The sequence below is a fragment of the Dryas octopetala genome, chromosome 1 (genome assembly GCF_963921425.1).
Source record: "Dryas octopetala chromosome 1, drDryOcto1.1, whole genome shotgun sequence".
Taxonomy (NCBI): domain Eukaryota; kingdom Viridiplantae; phylum Streptophyta; class Magnoliopsida; order Rosales; family Rosaceae; genus Dryas; species Dryas octopetala.
The window spans coordinates 25,406,577-25,431,579 of record NC_141366.1 but is presented as its reverse complement, the minus strand read 5'-3'; the positions used below and the strand labels follow the sequence as shown (position 1 = coordinate 25,431,579).

Sequence of the window (25,003 nt, the reverse complement as noted above, 5' to 3'; positions counted from 1 at the left end):
GAAGCTCGGAAGCTCGGGAGCTCGGAAGCTCGGAAGCTAGGAAGCTCGGAAACTCGGAAGCTCGGAAGCTAGGAAGCTAGGAAGCTCGGAAGCTCGGGAGCTCGGAAGCTCGGAAGCTCGGGAGCTCGGAAGCTCGGAAGCTCGGAAACTCGGAAGCTCGGAAGCTCGGAAGCTCGGAAGCTCGGAAGCTCGGGAGCTCGGAAGCTCGGAAGCTCGGGAGCTCGGAAGCTTGGAAGCTAGGAAGCTCGGAAGCTCGGGAGCTCGGAAGCTCGGAAGCTCGGAAGCTCGGAAGCTCGGAAGCTTGAAAGCTCGGAAGCTCGGAAGCTCGGAAGCTCGGAAGCTAGGAAGCTCAGAAGCTCGGAAGATAGGAAGCTCGGAAGCTCGGAGGCTCGGAAGGTTTTTTTTGCACCTCAACTGAGGGTAGAGAATTCATTGGGGAAAAGTTGTAACGTTTCCCACAGACGGCGCCAAACTGTTGATGCTCAAAAATGGTAAAGCAGTCAACGTCGAGTCGAACCACGTAGGCCCGTTGACCCGCCACTGAGAGGACGACACGTCGAAGTGGGGCAGGAACGGGTAGCTGGGTCCGATTGGTGAGTAATGAGAGAGAATGATATCCAAAGCACCCTGCGCAAGTACACAAAAGTGAGCGGGAAGGGCACCGGTGTGGTGCCGGCCAAAGCTTCTCCGACGCTCAAGTCAGTGTTCAGAGAGATCTGAGAGCAGAGTGAGTGAATAGTATAATAATGATTTCAGTTGTCCTTTTGTGACAAGAAGGTACCTCTTTTATAGTACCTTTGGAAGAGTGACAACCAATCCGGTGATGACACGTGTCCCTTGTGATGACTTGCACTGCAGGAGCGCCACGTGTCACCGGTCTCGAGGATCCGAGTGAGTTGACACGGGTCGGGGCCTTGGAGGCTGGAGCTTAGGAGGCCGGAGCCTATGGGGCCGGAGCTTATGGGGCCGGAGCTTAGGAGGCCGGAGCCTATGGGGCCGGAGCCTAGTAGATCATGGGCTAGGAGCCCAGGAAGGGCTTAGTCTTTTGGGTCTAGGCCCAAACCGCATGGTGTTAGGCCTTGTGTGACTTGTCGTTATGCCCAGACGATTAATCATACGAACATCTGTTTTATGGAAGTTCTTTTAGAAACAATTGTGTTTACTTGAATGATGAAAATGTTTACGCGGACTAATCGTTGATTTTATTTAAAAAGGAGTTTCGACAGGGTTTTAAAACTGGGGGATTTCAAAGAGCGATGTGAAGTCTCAGAGTTCATTGGTTTTTAAAAAAAAAACTCCTAAAAAGAAAAGTAAATTTTTTTTATGTTGCGTTTCATAACCTATCCACTCACCGAGATTTTTCTCTCACGTCTGGTCTGTTTATATTTAAATTTTCCCCCAGGTAGGAGCAATCGAGCCAAGAGGAACGTCGAGGGATATTGAAACACGTTTGAGAACCTCGTAAGCTAGAGTCCCCTTACATTTTTATTTGTATAAAATCTAGAATGGCTCTGATAACCTGTAAAAATTAGTTGTACGTACATTATTTTATTTATCTTTGAACGGGTCAGAGACCCTCATTTGTTTTGTGGTAGAGGTGGTTGAAAGGAATAGAAGTGTTTTATGTAGGTGTTATAAGTATGAGTTAGTCCAATTTCAGAGGAGGTTCTACCGAATTTTCCTTGGTATTGGATCCCACCGGACTCACTCCAGGTTTTCAGGGTGGAATCCGGGGGCGGTCCTATCATCATGAACAACATCACTCCTCACCTAGTTCATTATATTTTCCACTTCTCCAAGTAACCAAGGGCTTTCGTCCTAGTCAATAAGGTCAGTCAACTTCTAGAGTTTCAAAGGTCAAACTTTTGATCCTTTGGTATTCCTTTTGTCAAATTTATCTTCTTAATCCAACTCACGTATAAACCACATTGGTGCACATTAGGGGTGTGTTTCGGCCGGATCGGATCAGAAATAGGGTGTTCCAATTCCAATCCAAAAAATTTTGGAATGAAATTTATGTTCCAATTTCCATTCCAAAAAATCAGAATTTCAACATCTCATTCCGATTCGGAATTTTCGGATTTCTCGGAATTTTCGGAATTTTTCGGAATATAACATTTTCGGAACTTTCGGATAAAATTTGAAATTTTCGAATAAAAAATTGAAATTTTCACATTTTCATAATATTTTTTAGAACATGTTTGGATTTTTTTTTAGAATAATGATGAAATTAACAAACAAACAAAAATTAAAAGACAATAGATTATGATGCATTTCAATATTTATATTAAAATGTAATTAAAATATATGTCCAATTTAAAAAGAAAATTTAAAATATTAATTTAAATAACATTTAGAACCATACCATCTCATACCATTACCATAAAAAAAATCTAGAAAAGAAGGAAAAAAAAAAAAAGATGCAATTTAGCAAGTTTTTCATTGCTAGATTATGTATGTTAAGAAATAAATTATGTATGATATATATTGTGTATGTTTAATGGTATATATTATATATTATAACATACATATTATATAAGAGAAATAAATGTCACTATGAATGTATAATAGGCTTAATAGCACATATCTTAGAGGTGGGGGATTAATCTTTGGAGCTCATCCAACATTGTTAGAATAAAAGTCATTAGTAGATACATGTTACTCACATATATATATATATCATGTTTGAAATTTTGAAAATAATAAGCTTAAATATTTAGTAATTAGTAATTACAACTGGTGGGATATTCTAGTTGGAATAACTGTAGAATTGCTCCATATCTTCAATTCTCCTCCCTAATAATAAAAAAAAAAATAGTAATTACATGTACGGAAAAATGTGGGTGTTTGTGTTACCAACTTACCATTTATGTTATTATGATACACATATATTTATAATGTACATATGTTTATATTAATAGAATTAGTCATCTTTTTAAAAATATATGTTATATGTATCATACTAAATAAATGATAAAATATATAATATTGAATAAATTGGCATAATTTTGGAAATATTGGATCGGAATGCCTTCGGAACATTTCGGAATTTTTTGGATCGGAATTCGGATCGGAATCGGAATTTACATAAACATTCCAATTCCAATCCAATTTTTTTCGGAGTTTTCGGATTTCGGCATTTTTCGGATTCGGCAATTTCGGATTCGGAATAAAATTGGAAATTTTCGGATAGGAATCGGTCGGATTCGGATTTTCCAATCCAAATCACACCCCTAGTGCACATGCATGAGCATGCATGTGATCCAAGAACATCACTTAAAACACTTAAACAAAATTGGGGAAAATCAAGATTGAGCATAAGTAAGTGAATTAAATCATGAAGAGTATATAGAAGAAAACAACTTCCCATAGAACTAAACATGTGGATTAAATCCACATTTGTGTTTGCAAAATGTGAAGTTTAGTTCTAAACTAAGTAATTAATTTGGTAACATCTTTAAACCAAAATCATTAAGATTTGGGGTGTTACAGGCAACTTAGGAAACATCTAACGGCAAGACGCAGCTCCTCATCACAGGCATGGCTATGACGCCATCCTCCCTAACCCTGTGTCACCCGAAGTGACATGTGTGCCGTCATGTCACGTCCCAAATCCCAGGTATGTGATAAAATGCATCACCTTGACATTTAGGCACGCGACAGAGAGTACAAAACTCAATCGTCAGAGTATTTTACACCCAAGTTGCCTAGCTAAAACACGTAAGCCTATAATTTAAGAACTGGGTTGGATCAGAATGTTTAAACCACATCGAAAAACTTAATTACAAATAAAATAAATCAATAATTTGATAAACCAACCCAAAAAAAAAATGGTTATTTAAACCAAACCAACCAACTTGACAGACTCAACAAGTACCTTACTCAACCTCAACCACGTCCTCATAATTGCATGCACAGTACTTGAAATGCCCATAAAGAGCCCAAAGTAGGGGTGAGCATCACACACCACCAAAGCCCTCCTAGGGAGCCCCTAGTTAGGTTTGGAAAATATAATATCAATATAATAAATATATACTCACATTAAAAACATTTGGAGCTCCAACATACTCACATTAGTATAAATCCATTTGCAACACAATGCATATTCACAATTTTTTCAATTAGCTTCAACAAATGAAATCCAAAACATGCTCGTACATCCATTAAAAACAATTGGAGCTCCAAAACAAACCTGATGACCTAACTCGCTATGGCCAACTACCACCCAACCTGGTTATTAGTATAAATCTAAACTGGAAGTTAGAGTATCCATTTCTGGTTATCAACCTTAGACTGGAAGCCAAAAATTGACATTTATCAATTGAATCGTATAGCCCCTCCGAAGGTTTAGGGGATCGAAACCCAAAGTCATCAATATTGTGCCCTTTACTCTAGGTCATCCAACAACTCAATTATCACAAAACCAGACATCAATGTCATCCAAAATCATATGCAATTTATCATGCATCAATATTAGAATATATATATATTTGATACACACAAAAAATCACTAGTCAGAGTATGGGCATGCATGTCCCCCATACTTGGCATCCAATGCTGAGCCTGATTCCACCTGCCAATCTGAGCAGTCCTTGGGTCGTCTTTGCGACATCACAAATACTTAGATAATTAGGGAGCATGCAATTAAAGTAACAAGTTGGAGTTTATTTACTTTACCCGCACTTTAAGAAACTAGACTTTTTTGTTAAACAATCAACTTAATTATAGATTTAGGCCACCCTATTAAAGTAACTGAACTACATGATGTGAAGAATATCTAATGGTATTTTGTCTTATGAATTTTTCTAAATTATTAAATACAATAGTATTAGACAAAAACCGTTGTGTTGGGCAAGTTACACAAATATAAAAAATTTGCAAGTGTTTGTATTTGGGAAAAACCGGAGGTGTGCGTTAATGAGTTAATGAAACATTCATATCGCGCCTTAAGTCAGAGAAGGTCAAAGCCCTTCAGACACACACATCCCTCTGACTTCACCGAGCTGCCATGGTTCTTCTCACCAGCTCCATCTCATCTCAACTCTATCTATCTATCTATCTATCTATCTATCTATCAATCAATCAATCTGTAACGCCCCGATCCTAGGGCCCAAAAATACACTGAAACTTGGTCCTTTAAACCTCTTTTCAAAGAATGAGCCATGCACTTAATATAATAAATAAATACGTTAACTAAATCAGAGTGTGAGCCCAAACATTTATGTAAAATTCACTGTATAAAATCAGTTAAATCAAATTAAAATAGGTCTCACTACCTCGTCTTCTCCTCACTGCCTCCTCAGCCTGCTTAACCTGCAAAACACCAATAACCACACTGTACCATATCCATGGTACACCGGGTCATTCAAACAAATAACCCGGTAAGCTCACTAGAGCTCGTATGAGTGAAATAACGAAATAATTAACCTCAATACATAATTTATTCATCAATGTCCATCCTCAAGATTCAAGCCTACACTTTATCAAGTCCTAGCCAAACCAAATCCTAGCAAACAAATGCACACAAGAAATCCAGCAAACAATTAAACTAACTAATTTCACTCACGTCGCTCTTTGAAATCACCCTAATCTCACTCTTTGGAATCCCCCCAGCTTTAAAACTATTTTCAAAATCTTTTCTTTCAAATCCATTTTTAAATCCCCTCAAACCGTAAATCAAACTCTGAAAGTAACACAGTTCTCAAGCTGAAATCAATATTATCAACTGTATATAAATAATTTAGGCTAAAAACTTTCAACTCAAATAAACCTCGATATACTAAAAAAACAATGAAATTGTTCAAACGAAGAAGTATCAAATCTGAACTGATTTAAAACACAAGGTCTTATTGAAAATGTCATTTAAAATATTTACTGATGCAAATTCATTTCTCAAAATACTCCACAACTGAAAACTCACGCCACACTAGTACCCGGGGAACTGCTGGTCATACACCGCCGAGTCATCTCTAGGTAAGTGCAGAGCAAATTTATACCTGCTGTGATGCTGGTCATACACTGCCGACTAGGCAAGTGCAGAGCGAGTATCATGCTGGTCGTACACCGCCTACTAGGCAAGTGCAGAGCGAATATCATGCTGGTCATACACCGCCAATTAGGCAAGTGCAGAGCGAGTGCTGGTCGTACACCGCCGAGTCATCTCTAGGCGAGTGCAGAGCAATATATACCTGCTGAAGGGGGTACTAATATGGCGGTTTGAAACCGCTTCTGTATACCTCAATCAACCACATCTCAAAACTATCCTCCAAATAAAAACTGAAATTTAATTCTTTCCATAAATCCGCTTAAATAAAATCATTCTCAAATTGTGAAAGCTGCTTGATCAAAATCATTTTCTAAAGGACATAAATTCATTAATAAAACTTCTCCAAAATAATACCAAAAACCATTTCCAGAAACTGTCCATACTCGATTAAATCAAGAAAAGAGTTGAATTATAAAACGTGCAAAACATTTCGAAAACCAAAGATCTACTCATAGTCTACCCCGAGCTACATCGAAACCTTCTCTGAAACTGATTCCTACTCACGCCCCCTCACTTGTTTGTCATCCCTACTCACAGTCTACTGTATAATAATTGCTTAATCCTCACTTATATACCTCGACAATAAGCATTTCTTCTCTAATCCAGCAATTATTCTCGGGCTAACTCTATAATTTCTAATTAATTTCCTAGCCTCAAATCTTCATCTATTCATTCTCATGATCCAAATCCTACACTTAGTCTTCTTACCATAAGATGACAAACACACAAAAACAGACAATTCATTAACGGTACTCTACATTAAAAATCGATAAGTTTCACTCACAGTTTAGCCACGTAAAATGACAAAAATGCCCTTCTTGGCTCCTTTGCTCGGATCTCCAATCCGGCAGCATAACGGCATTAGGGATAAGATTTCCCGAGCCCGTGAACCTGTTAAAACCAAACAACCAAACAATTACAAATCAGAAACACAAACGGCCGCAAAACGACCGAAACGGGCGGCCGCCACCACACACGGTGGCTGCCCGACTTAGAACAATACACAAACCACACAGAAACTCACCCACGGGCTTCAGGTGACTGGCCAGAGGCCAAAAACTAACAATTCCAGCCATCGGCACGGCCAAACGCGGCGGGACCCGCGGTGGTCCGTGGTGGTCAATCTGCACAAATTTCAAAACTGAAAATTAATGTAAACAAATTACACCGGCACGGAGGGGACGTTGTGAGGATCAACTTTTATACCTGGGTCGACGGTCAATTCTCGCCGGAAATGGCCGAATCTGGCCGGAGAAGACGATCGGCCTTGTGGCTTCGATTCGCCGCCGTGGGAGGTCGTCGGAGCTAGGGAAGAGCACAGGGAGGCTCGCCGCGACGAGGGGAAACCATCTGTGGTAGTCCGGAGTCGCGTCGTGGCCGGAAAAGTTAGATCGCCGGCGAGAAGACCTTCTCTGTCTAACGCTAATTCTTTGTCGTCATTGGGTTTCTGGGTTAGCCGCTGCCACTGGGAGGAAGAAGAGAGAGAGACGAACAACCTGGGCCAAACACCCAGCTCAGCTGCCACCGGACGCGCCGCCACGCGCCGGCGATAGGGGTGGCGAGTGTAAGGGGCGAGAGAGACGCAGGGAGAGAGAGAGAGAGAGAGAGAGAGAGAATTTGACTTTTGGGTATTTAAAACCCCTTTTCGTAAAAATTACAAGTTTGCCACTCGCTTCAAAAGCCTGTATCTTTCCAAACCGTAGCTCTAATTGACGCGTGCCGCGTGTCTACGAACTCGTGGGTTCGAGACCTACCTAACGAGTCCAAAGTCAAAATCAAAAGTTCATTCAATTTAAAAGTCAACTTCTGGGTCAAGCCTAATTTAAAACAAAAATTAAAACTTAAACCGAAACCTTTTAAAATTTCAAATAAATTCCCAAAATCATTAAAATAAATTCGCAAAATATTTAAAATAACTTCTTGAAAAATATGGGGTCTTACACAATCTCTCTCTCTCTCTCTCTCTCTCTCTCTCTCTCTCTCTCACACACACACACACACATAGAAGGATCTATACAAGATATGGATGAGATCTTATCAGATCTGGAAGACCAAAATAGCTCCCATCGCACCTTTCTATCTCTCTTTCTCTCGATCTCATCAAAAGCCAAAATTAGTTTTCTCCTTCTCTCTCCACCGCCGGCGACATCATCGGCACTACTCGAATCGTGGTCGAGGTTGGGTCGAACGACGACCGCCACTTCGGGTTGCTCAAACCCAAATCCAGAAATATTACGCCCAACGACGAGAAGAGCCAAGCTCGTTGTTGGAGAAAATAAATTCAAGGCTCGTTGTGGACGTTGTTGGTCGGGTTCCAGTTGGAGAAGAGCCAAGCTCGTTGTTGGTTGAAGGTATATTCTCTCTCTCTCTCTCTCTCCCTCTCCCTCTCCTTCTCCCCTTTCTCTCTATCTGTATTTCCTCAGATTTAGATTTATTGAAAATTAGTGTTAGGGTTTGTAATTTGGGGTTTTCTTTAATTATTATGTTTTTTCTTTTTGCTTTTTGTTTCTATTTCTTTAATTAGAACTCCTCTCTAGAAAAAAAAATGTTTGCATATCTTCACAAGGTTATTGAACAATATTCGACACTTCAAGGAAATAAAGAAGACCATACTAGTATATGTTGTTAGTTTAGCTTTCTAAATAGCTGCTTTGATGATATAATAAAAGAAATATTACAAGTGCGCATCTCTCATCATGTTTATTGTGAACATGTATAAATAATGTCTGCAATGACCTTTTGTCCAACCCATATTGGAATGCTAGCTATAGGTTCTTACAGCAAGACTACTGCTATATATAGAGAATACAATATTGAATTCTTATATGTATTACATGGCCATGAAGGTGGGATTACACATGTAAGTAAGCATTCCTTTTTCCTTCATTTGACCGGCCTTGATCATAACTCCATATATGACCCAAAGCATTTTTCTCTCAAGTCCAGTTCTCAAAGGAGGAAAATATATTATTTATATACTGAAGGCTGGAAGGTAAAATGCTTTACATGTTCTATTTTTTTTGGCATTGGTTTGATTTTTGGAAATGCAGTAAATAAGTTGTATGTAACAACTGTTAGTTTATGATATATATATATATGTGTGTGTGTGTGTGTGTGTGTGTGCGCGTGTGTGTGTGAGCCATAATTTATTTCTCTTGGAATATTTTTGACGTATTCTATTAGATTAGCATATATACGACTCTTTCTTTCTACTCTAAACATGTTTGATATTGTCTTACTAAATTTTCTTGAAGGATCCGTATATATATAGCTCAAGATCGGATATTATGTTTTTCTATCTTTTTTTGTTTCCTTTGTTTCATTTGTTTCAGGTTGTTGGCTTTGAGGGGGATGTTCCGAAGGAAGATGCAAAAAGAGTGGTGAAATCAACTTTCCAGCATTTTGGTAGGCTGACATACTTGTGAATGCTACAGCTAGAAAGTTTCTTGCGTCAGACAGGTTCGATGTTGTAACAGTCTTTGTAATATGTTTGCACATATGAAATTGTTGTACATGATAAGATTTTGACCCAAAACATGATTGATTTTATTTCTTCCTTACAGTTATGGATATTGATATGTCTATATGATATGTTTGATCTATCCTCTAATGGATTTCAGACAGGTTCAATGTTGTAACAGTCTTTGTAATATGTTTGCACATATGAAATTGTTGTACATGATAAGATTTTGACCCAAAACACGATTGATTTTTTTTCTTCCTTACAGTTATGGATATTGATATGTCTATATGATATGTTTGATCTATCCTCTAATGGATTTCAAACAGGTTCATTATCCTTATGTTTGCATGTATATATGCCTATATGATATGTCTAACTGCTTTACTCCTTTTACCATGGTTCCTTTACAGGATGAGGTTGATGCTAAGGTTATTGTAGCTGGTCTTTCAACAACCTGTAGTCATAAAGTTCACAATCAATTGGTATGTGTTTATTGTACCAAATGATGCATGCTTTGATAGGACAACAACAAAGGTCTAATAAAATTTATGTTTTATCTTCTCCTGTCAGAATGTATTTATCATGCTTATTTATGTTGAAGGTGCTTTTCTTTTGGAATAGATTATACATGAATATAAATTTGTTTGTCACTCTTAATTGTGTAGGCTTATAGGTTTATATGTTTAGACTAGGTATTGGATCAAATTAATAATTATTGTAGCGTTTCCTTCAAGGATTCATGTAGAAGGAAAATGAAAGCTGATGAACTTACAATTAGATAAAAGGAAAAATTGAACTCCAGTTACAATAATTTGTTCGATATATGTTTTAAACTCTAGTTAGGTGATTGTCATTTTTTCACAAATTCTTCATTTACATCTCTTTCATTTTTTAATCAGTCAAAATTTTGAAGGGTGATAAGATTGTATAATTTTTTTTAGGTCCTCCAAGCAGAGTATATATAGTTATTTCAATTCACTTGCACATATATAGATTTGGATTTGGCTCAAACATAAGTCAGATGCCTTTTAATGTTAAATATTGATATAATTTCGAATGAGCACTAGGGTGTTTTTAATCTAAAATCTGATTTTGAGATTTTGATGTTTTTGTCTTATATAATTGTTTTTGTTAGTATTTGTAGAATTTGGTTGTGATTACTTTCATTTTCAATTGTATTGGGTTTAAATGATTGTCATTGTGCATTACTCTGTCTATATAACGTTGTATATTTCACAGTCGGAAGTGGACCAGCATTGCACTTGGCAGCCAAACTGCCAAGCTGAGGGGACTAACATAAAATACTTTTCTTAATTGTTACTGTTCTTTTTTTAACTGCAAGATTGACTATGAGAGAAAAGGTAAATGTTGGAACAAGATCAAACAGGCTTCTCCGGATGATTTGAAGAGAAACTTGGCTACCATAGTGTAGTACGTGGTCTCCTTATTCAAGCGAACAAGATCTTCTTCAGCAAGTAAGTCTCTTCCTCTCTTTTTTTTTTCAAATTCTATTTTTGCTTTTTCCATATTTGGTGGAATTTATGGTTGAATCAGTATTTGGTTGTTCAAAATGTTGTTTCCTTTTGTTTAGTCTTGGTTGCTCAGCTTCATGTTGACATAAAACTGAGTTCGCCGCTGAAGGTCTGGTCCTCAAAGGAGAGATCCGGACCTCAAGCCTAGGTCTCAAATACCAATCTTACTGGAGGTCCAGACCTCAAACCTAAATTTCTAAATCCAATCTTACTGGAAGTCCGGTCTTAAAGGGTGAGATCCGGACCTCAAGCCTAACTTTGTATTCTAATTTCTTGTGGGATTGAATGCTGGATCAGAATGAAATTTCAAAGCTTGCATGATTATTCAAATAATAAGTTGGGCACTAGAAAAATGGACCAAACATGATTTGTGCACAGACTTTGTAGTGATGATCATTTACAAAAATTTCAAAAAGATAAAAATATTCACTTATCTGCAAATGGGAAACCCAACAATGAAAAAAATGCATAGACCCAACAATATTTGGTCAAGATACAAAAAATTAGTGGATTTTCCTTCTTTCAAAACTCTCTTACTTGACCAAATAAGTGAATATTTGTATCTTTTTGAAATTTCTTTGAAGTTTATCTAAATGTGACTTTGTGTGTGTTTGTGCTCTTTTATAGAGACTTTGTTAGTTTTCTTAGAGCTTTGGAGTTAGGGCAGCTACTTAAAAAGGTATGGGGAGAAGGAAGGACAACAATTATACCCAATAAGATATCGATGTGTAAATATACAAAATTATCAAGGATTATAATAGTGTTTTCAATTCTTCTATTTAGAGCTTACATATAACTTGCCTATTACTTTGCATTGAATTAGTATTCTATTAGCTTTATTTTGATTGTAGTTGGCAGTAAGAAGCTGACAGATATGGATGCATTTGCTTGCGACTTAGGGGGGTCAAGTTAGAAGGAAGTAAATATATGTATTATGTTAAGCTAGGTTTGTTTTTTTTTTTTTTTTTTGTCTCTTCTTTTAAGCTAGTTTGACTGAATGTATTTTTTTGTACAACTGATCACACTTATGGAACCTATCATGTAATGTAATCTTACATATATTTATGAAATATCTTTTGGTTTAATTCTAAGCATGAGCGTGCATTGGTATACTACAACTAAGTGCTGTATTGCATTGGTTTTCAATAAAAACCAATGTACCAAAGCATTATATACATCAAAAACAAATTGAAATTATTATCTTACACAATGATTATATGGTTAAAACTAATTCTACTAAGTGTCGTCCAACAATAGTTTTCAACAGAAACTGTTGTACCAAAGCATTATATACATCAAAATCAAATTGAAATTATTACCTTGCACAACGTTTATATGGTTAAAACCGTTGTTTAAAGTGTCGTCCTACAACGGTTTTCAATAGAAACCGATGTATCAAAGAATTATATACATTAAAAGTAAATTGAAATTGTTATTTTACACAACGGTTATTATACATAAACCGTTGTCTTAATGGCTATTTCACCTCGTGCTTATACTTAAAACAGTTGTAAAATACATGCATTAGGGTATAGAAACCGTTGTCTCGCCTATTAGTACACATCGATCTTTAAATAAAAATCGATGTCTAGATAAATACGCAACAACGGTATCTCCTAAATCATTGGTTTTTGAGGATATATATACAACAGTTTTAAATTAAAACCATTGTGTTAATGTTTACAAGACAACGAATATTACCCGTTGTCTATTGGTACCCCAATAAACGTCGGTTGATTAGACGATGGTATTTTGGCAACTTACACAACGGATAAAATCCGTTGTATATTACGTTTTTTGTAGTAGTGTGTGCTGAACACTGGACCAAAGGTCACCTAGTCTCTCATGCCCTAACTTGGTCATGTTATTGGACTTTAATTGGTCAATCTCCAGACTTAAATTAAAACTGAACTTAAGTAGAAACCCTAGGCCCATGAAGTACAAAGACTCGGTCTTAGTAGACTGGTTTCTAGAATTTTATGGGAACGTTTGATCGAAAGTAAAGATCATGCCGAAATTCTGTCAAAATTTACTTTTGATTGACTTATTGTCGGACTTTGACTTTCCAGTTATCCAAAGAAGAAACAAGGACGTTGGTGCTGAGGAACTGCATTATCAGGTTAAGCTTGGATTCCATGCATGAGGAATCCTCACACCCTGTCTATGAGATTTTTATTGTGTGTATATATGATAATAAATATTGTTGCGTCCAAAAATGCTTTGTTTTTTCTTGTCATATCGCATGGATTTTTATAAGGATGATTGATGATGATATGAGAGTGAAGGGTTGTATTTTAATAACCTTGAGTTCGATTTTCTAAACTTCTGAAAGGGTTTGTATGGATGAGCTAGTCGAATGTCCTTATAGGGAGGCTAGCTTATGGGGTACTTACTAGAGATGTCTGCTTTCGCTACGATACCAAGCTTTTTATTGGTAAGCGTAGTTCTTCCTTTGTGTGTTCAATCATCAGATAAAATCTAAAATAAGATTCGAAATGTTTTACGAAAGGTTGCATGCTCATATTCAAAGCTTGTGGATTTCAACAATTATAAATGATGTTTGTTGTAGTGGTGAATCTTTTGAACTGTTTTCTCACTGGCTATATATTTAGTAAATATTTTAACCTACTAGTTTCAAACCTAGCCAGGGTCCCCTAATGGGAAGTTATGAATGTATATGATGCTTAGTTCTACCTGCTTTCTCGTAGATCTCACTTTGGTTGGCGATTTTGACTAATTTGTCTAAGCGTGGCATTCGAACATCTTGTTTGGCACCTGCAAGGTCTGTAGATCCTTTCCAAGCTCTTTCGCTCTTATTGGGTCGACCTTATTTTCTCTTCTTTTATTTCTTGTCTTTTGTAATACCTTTCGAACATCCTTTATGTTTCTAGTTGGTTTCGTATTTTGTAAATATGTCTTAGGCATGATCTTTGATAGCATCATGTCTATTAGGGTTGCTTTGCAAACTCATTACCCTAGCGGGTTGGTATTTTATATAAAATATTTTGAAGTGTGTTTATATTAGATCCTGTGTGCATTTGTACTCTGATCCAACCCGTATTTCATCAAAAAAAAAGGTTTAACTCGTTTTAGGGAATCTTGGGAATACAACGTTCGAGATACGAGTATTATATTCTTGGGAATCCTTAAGACGAGTGCCGCTGTAACGATCCCAGATTGGGACATTACAATAGGTCCCCTTCATTTAGGCTTAAAAAAAAAAATTATTTGTTGACCACCGCCACTACTATATATTTTACTTTATTTCATTTCCAAGAGCATATACTATTAAATTAATCTTAGTTTAGGATTTCAATTACTTGTTGAATTAGCTTTCCACATTATTCTATTGTATTCCTTGTCTTATTAGGATCTATTGTTGCCATTTTTGTACAACTTGTTTTACTTGGGTTTAGGGGTGTAATAAAACACCCCTTAGACTTTTATGTTTTGTGTTGTTTTATTCATTTTTCACATGTATATGTAACAAAAAAAAAATAATAATAATAAGACATTAGTATAAATATCATGTTATACGATTTTAGTGCTAAAACTATTCATGAAACTGTTGAACAGTTTTAGTGGGTTGTATTGAAACTGTTCAACAATTTCATAAAATAAACTAAAAAATAAAAAATGAGCCGTAAGCGTTCGACTTATTAAAGTGAACATGCTTAAAATCATGGATGAACATATCCATGATATCGTCGATATATTCGCCGAGATATCCGTAATTTCATCCACCAATATTTAAATGGGTGGTAACCGATATTTCTCCGATATCGGTATATGTCGACAGAAGATCGGTATATATCGACAAAATATCAGTATATATCGACAGAATTGTATAAAAATTTTCAAAATTAGAGAAGAGAAAAAGAAACAAGATGATATCAAACCAAATCCAGCCCTAATTATATCAAAACTCATCAACTAACACTAATAAATTAACAATAAACCAACAAAAAGACAACATTTAACTCAACTTTCTTTACACTCATGTTTACCGAAATTGATATATCATAAATTTAAGCACCGATGTTTAAGAAATTTTCGATATTTTTATCTTTAGCTTAAAATAAGCTTCCGTGGGTGGGCTGTCAACATTTCCAATTCATTGTCATCTTTTTGGAATGAGCACGGAAATAACATTTTCAAAGAGCTCATTCCGCAAAACCATGAACCAAACGGGGCCTTAACATGTGAGGATTGGCCACCAGTTAAAACGAAAGGCACCGTCGTTAGAAATGCCTGTCCCATTAGGGAATATATTGACTTGAATGGATATATGCCGATTCGCGTTGCTTAATTGCCCGCTTCATCTTCCTCCTTTATCGATTCTCATCAGGCCTCCTCCTCCTCTACTTCCATCCTTCCCAATTTGCCCTCCTAAACTACCTCAATTTTCGCACCTGCCACTCCTCCTTCCAAAACCCATTATTCATACTCGATTCCTCTGTACCCCCTCCTCCCATTCTTCTACCCCAACATCATCATCACCATCAATGGAAGCCCCTCCCCAAGGTTACAGAAGGAATGTCGGTATCTGTCTCATCAATGATTCTAAGAAGGTCATGTCTATCTCCTTTTGTGTGTATGTATGTGTCAATGCTTGTGTGACATGGGCTGAACTTGATTGTATATCTATATTTTCTACGCAGATTTTTGCTGCTTCAAGGTTAGATATTCCCAATGCCTGGCAAATGCCGCAGGTAAGTTAATAGCAAATCGAATCCAATGTCTGGGTTTTTTTTTTTTTTTGGGTAATTTGATTGGTTTTACTACCAAATGCTACTATTTGGTTTCTGGGAAAATGAAATGAAATAAATAGAGAAGCAAGTTTTCTATTCATATTTGACGCATATATACATTTCCTTGAATTTACTATCTTTGTAGGTACAGGCTGCAATTGTGCAAGTTTGCTCCTCCTTGTTGATCTTGGTGGACATTTAACCATTATATTTGCAGAAAATATTGACATATCTCTAAGGGCCTCTTTGATTCCTTCATTCAAACAGTTTTATGGCATTAAAATCACGAAAACTAAAAATAGTGTGACACCGTGCAGCCAACAGAGTTTTCGAAAAGGATTTTCAGAAAAATTATCAGAAAACAGTTTGAAACAGATATGATTTCAGAATTTGTCTCCAGTTTTCAGTTCAGAAATTATGTAACTCTGGAAACAATTCAAAACTATTGTTTCTTTTGTTACTCGGTACATTCCTCCACATAGTCAAAATTCATTTCTTTGTTCTTGAATTTTTGTTTTGGTAGATTTCAAATTGAAGAATCAGTATTTATTTCAAACTTCCCTTTGTTATTTTTCTTTTAAAATACAAACTTTGCATATTTACCATAGTGCAAGAAATTGATCACTTAAAGTACATGCCTTATCTTAATTTAGATGGTTGCTGATGGTGGCTTCCACTGGTAATTTTAGAGCTAAAATTTAAGTTTCATATAGTCATGGTTGGATTCAATGTGGGTCACATGATAAATTATGCTTAAGCTTCTTTTTCTGCTATCACTATAATACACACATATAATTTAAGTTTATTTTAAACATGTAGTTGGTACATTGGATTTGATTACAAAAATTTTATTACGGACCCATTTGTGATTTCCTGCGTGTCAGTATATGGTACAAAGGAAGATCATTTGAATGACAATTAATGGCACCCCCTTGAATCAGATTAAAGAACTTATTATATCAGAAAAAAAAAAACAACAGAAAATTGTATAAATAAGTTGGAAAGGAAGGATCTTCTGTTTGGAAGAAGATCCAGAATTACCAAAACAACAATTTTTTAACCAGTACTATTTAGGTATCTCTTTTGGGATTTCTATTTTTGACTTGTAGCTATGATCTGCCATCTCATTTCATTTGGAGATGAAGTGGAAAATGCAGTGGTCTCTCCTGATATTAGTATGTGGGGATTGGATACCACTTACAGGTTCAAATGAACATTGTTGAGTTCTGAAAACCTATTGGATACACAAACTAGTAAAAATATTCAGTTCTATGTGTAAGCCAACAACGTATCTAATGTACGACCATTACGAAACTTGTTCTCATAGTTGAATATAATCCACAATATCTTATGTGGTGCCAATTAGGATCCTTGTTAGGTTAGTATGCCATCTTCAGCTCTAATCTTGAATTGCCCTTTTCTGGCTAGTGCATGACTAGAATTCATAAATATTGGGTTGCTCAATTCCTGAATATGTAAACGAATGAAAGCTATAGAGTTTGTTTCACAAACATGTCAGTGTTTATGGTAATCCATAGGGTAATTTATGTTGACGTGTAGGTACTAGCTGCTGTCAGTACATGATTTTAAGATCCTACACAACTTTATTTCCTCATTTATGAGATTTTTTTACTTTCTTTTCACTGAAATAGTATTTTATAATTTTGTGTTGGAAAGGGTGGTATTGATGAGGGTGAAGACCCAAGAAGTGCAGCCATCCGGGAATTAAGAGAAGAGACAGGAGTTAGTTCAGCAGAAATTATTGCGGAGGTAGGACTTTTTGACTGTTGTAACACATGTATCTCCATTCCTGTTTTCATTGTTTTTAAGACATTTTAAAAATGTTTGATAAAATTTTGAGTCCGCATTTGGTTGAAGAAAGACTGAGAATTCAAAAAGATATGCTAATAGAGTTATTTGTCTTTGTTGGAATTTTGTTGGTCATTTTCTTTTGGTTATCAGACACCAATCAAGTAACATTAGAATATTTGAACTGAGTAGTGTACCAAAAAGAGCTTAGATCTGCTTATTACCATGTTGGTGTTGGATAACGCAACTACATTTATAGTTCAGAGATGCAAATAATAATATTAAGTGGAAGTTGAACTATAATCAGCAGATTTGGAAAAAATCAAAATCAAAATCATTGAAGTTGAAACTCAAAAGAAAAGTTGTGGGACCAAAGCCCTTAAAAACTTCTCTGGTATCTTGCCAAAGATCACATAAGTACTCATTATTTATACCAGGCCTATTCCATTGTACAAATCTTAGCTCTTTTGTAAAATGCTCCAAGTCTCAACCACTCATTATACTTCAAGTCTCTGACAAGCAAATGGAGCTAATCATGTGGTTGCTCTTCATTGATAATGAATAAAAAGTTAAAATACATGTATAATCTTAAGATCGCAGGTGAAAATTTTAATCTATGCAAGTATTTAACTTTCAAATTTATCTTTAGTTCTTTTTCTAAAGATTTTAATATGTTAAATTATTGGTTCTGATAGATATAGTGGCTCACTTTTTATTTAACAATAATGCTAGTTGTCCCACATTTTTTTTTCCACATTTGTATCCCACATGATGTGTCATTACTATAGTGGAAGAGTATTTCCTTTTTCTTTTTTAGATTTTATTTTTTAATTTTTAGTGTCCAATGTATGAATGCCATGTAAGATGGTATGAAATTGTGGTATAAAAATATGGTAAGTGTAGCATTACTGTTTATTTAATTATCATTGGCATGTAATAAATTATGACCATGGGCCTGGGATGCTTAGCTTGGGCTAGGCTCGAGCTAATACTTGACTTCAGATGCTTATGCTGCGGGTGAGTAAGGTGTAAGTTAATTATCTCACCCAACTATCTGTTATTGTCAACAACTCAAAACATCCTAGTCGGGTCAAGAGCCCAGAGCATCATAGTCTGATCAAGAACCCAGAGCATCCTTGTTAGTTACAGATTTCCCTCATCTGATGCTCTTCTTTCTATGGAGGTGTGCATCATGTTCCATGTTTCATTTGCTAGTTAACCCACCTTTTATTAAAGTGATTGTAGTAATTCTGGTTTTGCACTATTTGGAATGACATTCTAAGAGTTTGGGTTGAACTTGGCATGAAACCCTAATCTAGATCAGTCCACCCACATTGCAGTCGTATGGAGAGTAGGCCTGAAAGAGAAAGATGGAGAGATTTTGGAGTGAGAAAATCAAGGTTGTAGATTTCACGATCTATTCTAGTATTCCTTTCGAACTACTTGCTCACCTCCAATAAATTGCTTATTGGCAATTTCAATGCCAATCCTATACTTTATGAATATTCTCTCCTAACTAATGCACTCCAATTGTGGTATGGGCAAAATAATTGGTACAATTTTGTGATCTAGCAGGAGTCCTTCAACCTCGTTCATTTTTTTTTTCTGTTTTACTTTTGGACTCTTATATGTAGCTTGTACTTCTGTACTTCAGTAATGCCCTTTGGTATTTCTTTAATCAACTATATCGTTAAAAATAATCAAGAGAATGATTGTGGCATGTTAGTGCTTAGTGGTTCTTTCCTTTTCCCTATCACATGTGTTTTATGCTTTGCTTACATGATTAACAGATAATAAGTTATTGTCTACTATTTGCCATGTATGAAGGTTCTATAACTGTCTATTACCCATGCTTTTTGGTATACTTCTGCTTATGCAAGAAAAGGTTTAGACATGATTATTTTCCCTCACATACTAACTAATTTTTTTATTATTATTATTTTTTTTTATGGGATTTTATGTCCAGGTACCTTATTGGTTAACCTATGATTTCCCACCAGAAGTCAGGGTGAAACTTCAGCAACAGTGGGGATCAGACTGGAAGGGCCAAGCACAGAAGTGGTTAGTGTCAGCATCACGCTGCATTGCATGTTGCATGACCGAAATTCTTTTTAACTCATGATCTGAGTGTTGTGGTTGGCTCATCAAAAGTCTGGAAAGTAGCAGTTTGGGTTATTCCTAGTAGGGTACAGATTTTAGGAATGCTGAGAGGTCTTGCACAAGGTCTTCCTAGTTAAGGAAGGAGTTCTGAGTATTTCCTAATTGTACAAAGAATTAGAATTAGCTAATTAGGCCAATTACCTAGTTCTACTATGATTAGGAATCCCAGCTGAAACATAAGTGTTAGCTGCAACCTATGAGTTATAAATAGGTTGCGGCAGCCCTAGGTTGTTTTAATGTCTTCGACACAAGCACCAGCAAAGAGAGAGCCGAGTGATTGAGAGTTTTTCAGGGTATTCTGCAAAAGGGGAATTAGGTTCTAGGGTTCCAAAAAGTCCTTGTAATCTCTGACTTTATTCCATAGTGCAGTGAATCTCTCGGGAGATATCATAACTGGACATAGGCACAAGTTTATTGCCGAACCAGTATAAATCTCTTGTGTTTGTGTGTGCTGCGTGTGATTGGTTTTCTGTTTTCAATTGTCGGAAGTCATCTCTAGTTCTAGGTCTAATTTACATCAAAGAACAAAGATCTCAAGGGCTTAAAATCAACACTGAGGACAAGTTATATGCGAGTTTATAACCTCAAGCATCAATCATCTTCTTTATCAATACAAGTTTAATCATTTAAGCATGCTATCAATATACGCAAGCATGCATTTGTACGTGGAATTGTGCTCAAAATTAGTGCTTGAACTGTTATCAAAATTTTTACTTTTGCTTTTGCTTTTGCACTGTTAGGTAAAAGAATAAATTGTTGAATTTTTGGGATGCCGTGCTCACATTCATATGGTTTTATTTACAAAATTACTTGTATGCGGAATTTCACAGGTTTCTTCTTCGGTTCACTGGAAAGGATGAAGAAATCAATCTTTTAGGTGATGGGAGTGAAAAACCAGAGTTTGGGGACTGGTCATGGATATCACCAGAACAAATAATTGACCAAGTGCGTTAACCGTACCATCATACATATTGTGTTAATGGCTGAAATTAATTACCTACTCTTATTATTTAACATGCATTCTTTCTTCTTTTTCATGTAGGCTGTGGATTTTAAGAAGCCTGTTTACAAGGAAGTTCTTGCAGTTTTCGCACCCTATCTTCAATAGCCTTGGGTTGAGCTATGGCTATAAGAGTTATTCCTACTGGATATCATGTCCAGTTTTTTCTTCCATTCCGTGAACCCATATATCATACATCTTTACTCTTGCGAAAGTCTATTTGCCGTTGACAGAATAGTTTCCACCGCTCCTGATTGAATGATTTGAGCAATGTTTTTCTCAAGTATGTCTTTAATTGTTCATGTTAGTGCATGGCCAGGAAAAGAAAAGGAAAAAAAATCATATTATTGAGCTTTTGCTGGACATGCATGACCTATCTCATTCTCTTCATGTCAATAAAGAAATTGTTATCTGAAGTTTTAACAAATTTTGGAAACGAGGTAAGTTCACTTTGGCTTTTACCTTTAGGTAATATATCTATATGTAATTTGGGGAGTCTATCTACACCTTCAGAAGCTACTTACACTCCTTTGGAGGTATTGTCACTGTAGTTTTGCACTCCAAAATGCTTGCACTGCAGTTATATATAGCCCTTAATCATGCTCAGAGGTTAAAATTTCAGAAGCACCAATAATTCTCATCTTATAAACTCCACTTTTATGAACTTGTATCTAATTTGAAGACCTAATTTTCAAATTCCTGAGTGAAACCGATGGCAACCATGTATGCCTTAATTGCTGAGTGGACTCAGATGCCAACTGAAATAGTTGGAAGACTGATTATAAAGGTCTGAAGCCAACAGTAAGAGACCTTTCAAACTTCAGTTGAGACTTTTAATATATGGAGATGATCATAAGCAAAGGAAACAGTCAAATAATTTACAAGTGAAAAGTTTTAATATATTATGGTCTATTCCCTGACAGCTTAAACTTTTGGAGCACAGTAGATGGCTACCAAAATTCAAAATTTAAAATTCAAAATTCAAACATCGTGCTATCACAATCAAAATCTTCCCACATATTAACCAAACAGACTCATATTATCTGGCTTCCACCAAATAATGCTTTCCATATACTCAATTATGTCCTCAGTCCTCAACTTTAATCTAGTGTCAATAGGCTTTGACAAAGCCATCAGTAAGCATGAGCTTCATTATCAATAACTAGCCTGGCCAGGTTCAAGCAAAACAAGCAAATATAGACCTGTAGTTAATGAAATCTAAAAAGAAAAGAGTGCAGTTACTGATCAACCTTCTCAAGTATATTTTGTACATGTTTAGTCACAATATCAGCAACAATCTCAGGAGAGAACCTTGTCATCATGTCTTCCCTTGCTTTTCTTCCTTTCACCTTGGCTTCCTTGACATTACTCATCACATGCCTCATTAGCACGCAAAGCTTACTAACAGAAGGTTCTGCCCAGAGATGTCCTCTGAAAGGCCCGTCCATTACTTCACTCATCCTATCCACCGGTAATGGATAGCTATTCTCCTCAGTCAGATACTCCGTTGGACCCGACCAATTTGTGGCAATCACGGGCAACGACATTGCCATGGCTTCCACAAGAGGCCTTCCCCACCCTTCCCCTCTTGAGGGAAGAACAAATGCATCAGCTGCCTTGTATACTCGCGGAAAATCAGTCTGAGCTATGTGAGTGTCAATAACATAAACTGGTGCCCAACCACCCTCAGGTTTTTCTATTCCAGATTTCTCCACAAACTCCACTATCTTATTCCCAAAATCTCTATCAGAGTGATAAGGATTTGTTAAAAGATACAAAACAACCCCATCTGCTTCACTGAATTCTACCAAATAAGACTTCAATAACACATCCCATCCTTTCCTAAACTCCCACTTAAAGATGCTCATAAATACAAATTCCTTCTTCGTTTTCGAATCATGGGTTGTCTTCCCCATAACCAACTTCCCTATAGAGGCAAGTTTTAACGGCTTATACTTGAGTGGATCAAAGAACTTCACATCAATAGGCTGCACAATTTTCACAACCTTTGATGGATCAACCCCATTTTGTACAAATGTAGACACATGAAACTCAGTAGGAACCCAAACATAATCCATTCTGTTACAGCGCATCACATGCTCGAGATTCACCCTATCGGTTTCAAACATGGTCCGACCAATCACGGACTTGAACTTTTGGTAAGCAGTTGGTGGGCAAGGGAGTGTTTCAAACAATGGAGGGTTCCATGCACCAGGCTCACTGTGACATATGACTACGGTCTCCTCCATACTACATTCTGTGTGGTAGAGCTCAACTGCCAAGTCCTTCATATATTTAGGCAAGCCCTCCCAGAATTCAAGGGATTCTTGATCACCATGTTGCTCAATAGCCATTCTAAAGTTACGGGTTTTACTGTGTTCATGAAGGGCTAAAATATATGACCAACTTTCTGAACTGTACCCACCAACTGAAAGGAAAGGAGCCATCCATAGGACACAGTAGGGGGGCTTGGAAATGGGATTTGGTGGTTGGGTTTGCTTGGGTTGAAGAAAGCCTAAAAGAGCTTGAAAAATGGTGAGGTGTGATGAGAATGTGTACTTTAGGTGTTGGGTTTTGAGGAAGTTCGTTTTAGTGAAACTGAATGAGATTGCAAGGATGAGAATTAGAATGGATGTGAAGTATAATCCATAGGGTCTCAATTTTACGGTCAAGGGAAGAGTTGGATTGGATTGTGGCTGTGGTTGTGGGTTAATGGGTTGTTGGTTTTCGTGTGAAACCATGACAAAGGGATGAGAGAAGTAGTGTAACTTGGGCAAAAAAGAAACAACACTTACTGATATTAGTAGAACTTGGAAACTTTTTGGAGGAACACAAAGAACTTTGTTTGCAGAGGCACAGACGGTGGACCTTTTTTTGGTATGGTTCATATATCCAATCAATCAAGTAATCACCTCTATATTTTAATTAAATTTTAATTAAAATACTTAAAAATGATTTTAGTTTTTAATTATTTTAGTTTGTTAGTCTACACATGCTTTTTTTTTTTTTTTTTTTCTTTTTTGGGTTTTTTAAAGCCCAACACCAAAAATAGCCTCATAAGCCAATTCACATGCTATATGCGGTTATAGGTCAGTTCACATGCTATATGCAATTATGGACCGGTCCACAACGCTATATGCGATTATCGGTCAGTCTATTTTTAATGAGCCGAGCGCTTGAATGGATGACGAGCACTCGACGCTTTTTTTTTCATGTTTTACAATATTGCCATTGGTGAACAGTAATAAATAATTGTCACTATGTAATATTGACAACCAAAACATTGCAAAAATAATATATATAAATATACCTTATGTAATAATGTGAAGTGTTGTCTCACATTAGAAGATTATTCTCTCCAAACATTGTCAATTGATTTTTGGTTTAATGCTCCAATTTTCTTTAGGCTTTTTAGCAAGATAACCATCTGAACTTTGACTCGATTTGCATATTATCACCTAAATTAAAAATTGAAGCAAATTGCCTCCTGAATTAAATTTTGTTTGCAAGTTACCACCTCCATCCAAATCCTCATAGGTTTTTTGGTCTTTTCATAGAGAGGAACTTGGGTGGGAAAGCTTTTGCCACCTCAACATGCTGAGTGGCAAGGTCCAACCAATTACAAGTGGCCACATGTACAACCATTTTTCTATTTATATTTTCTTATTTTTATAAACTTTGAAAATTAATTAAAAATAGTTCCGGACTCAGAAAAATATACAGAAAATTCTTACGAATTTGTCTTGACTAATATTAATTTACTATAGAGTCAAATTATCAATTTGCCCTCTAAGAGTTTCCAGAAAATTTAGTAAGTCCAAATTTATTTCTAAAAAATTAAAATACTCTAGACTCTTTAAAAATTCATAGAATAATCCCCCGAACTCCAAAAAATACAAGGCCAGCACCATTGGTCTTCTAAAAACTAACACTACCTTTTTCGTGAACACTTGCTACCCAAAATACCTCTCGGTCTTAGAGGAAAATAAATTCAATAAAAATTCTAGAATTTTTGAAAAGTCTCGAAAGAATTCTCTAAAATAGGTTTTTGGTAATTTCCAAAATATTTTTTAGAATTCTTCTGAGATTTTACGGAAATTCTATAATTTTTATAGAATTTATTTTATGGAGGGAAATTTATTTTAAATTTTTAGAAATAAATTTGAACTTCCCAAATTTTCTGGTAACTCTCAGAGGGCAAATTGGTAATTTGACTCTATAGTAAATTAGTATTATTCAAGA

The 25,003-nt window shown here is 36.2% G+C and overlaps 2 protein-coding genes and 1 long non-coding RNA gene across 3 annotated transcripts; 2 read left to right on the top strand and 1 right to left on the bottom strand.

The window, feature by feature from the left end:
• The first annotated feature begins 9,602 nt into the window (after positions 1 to 9,602).
• Positions 9,603 to 12,020, top strand: LOC147299415 (uncharacterized). The gene is made up of 4 exons (XR_015119880.1): positions 9,603 to 9,670; positions 9,920 to 9,991; positions 10,852 to 10,984; positions 11,669 to 12,020. It is a non-coding gene; the product is annotated as an uncharacterized LOC147299415 (long non-coding RNA).
• A 3,211-nt stretch (positions 12,021 to 15,231) lies between these two features.
• NUDX26 (nudix hydrolase homolog 26) lies at positions 15,232 to 21,259 on the top strand. The gene is made up of 6 exons (XM_086257142.1): positions 15,232 to 15,612; positions 15,703 to 15,753; positions 17,470 to 17,562; positions 19,568 to 19,662; positions 20,592 to 20,706; positions 20,804 to 21,259. The coding sequence occupies exons 1-6, from the start codon at positions 15,322 to 15,324 to the stop codon at positions 20,867 to 20,869; spliced, it is 711 nt and encodes a 236-aa protein (XP_086113268.1). The 5' UTR covers positions 15,232 to 15,321; the 3' UTR covers positions 20,870 to 21,259.
• Positions 21,260 to 21,736: 477 nt separating this feature from the next.
• Positions 21,737 to 23,629, bottom strand: LOC147299413 (UDP-Glycosyltransferase superfamily protein). Its single transcript, XM_086229173.1, has one exon. The coding sequence runs from the start codon at positions 23,500 to 23,502 to the stop codon at positions 22,000 to 22,002; it is 1,503 nt and encodes a 500-aa protein (XP_086085299.1). The 5' UTR covers positions 23,503 to 23,629; the 3' UTR covers positions 21,737 to 21,999.
• Positions 23,630 to 25,003: the final 1,374 nt, after the last annotated feature.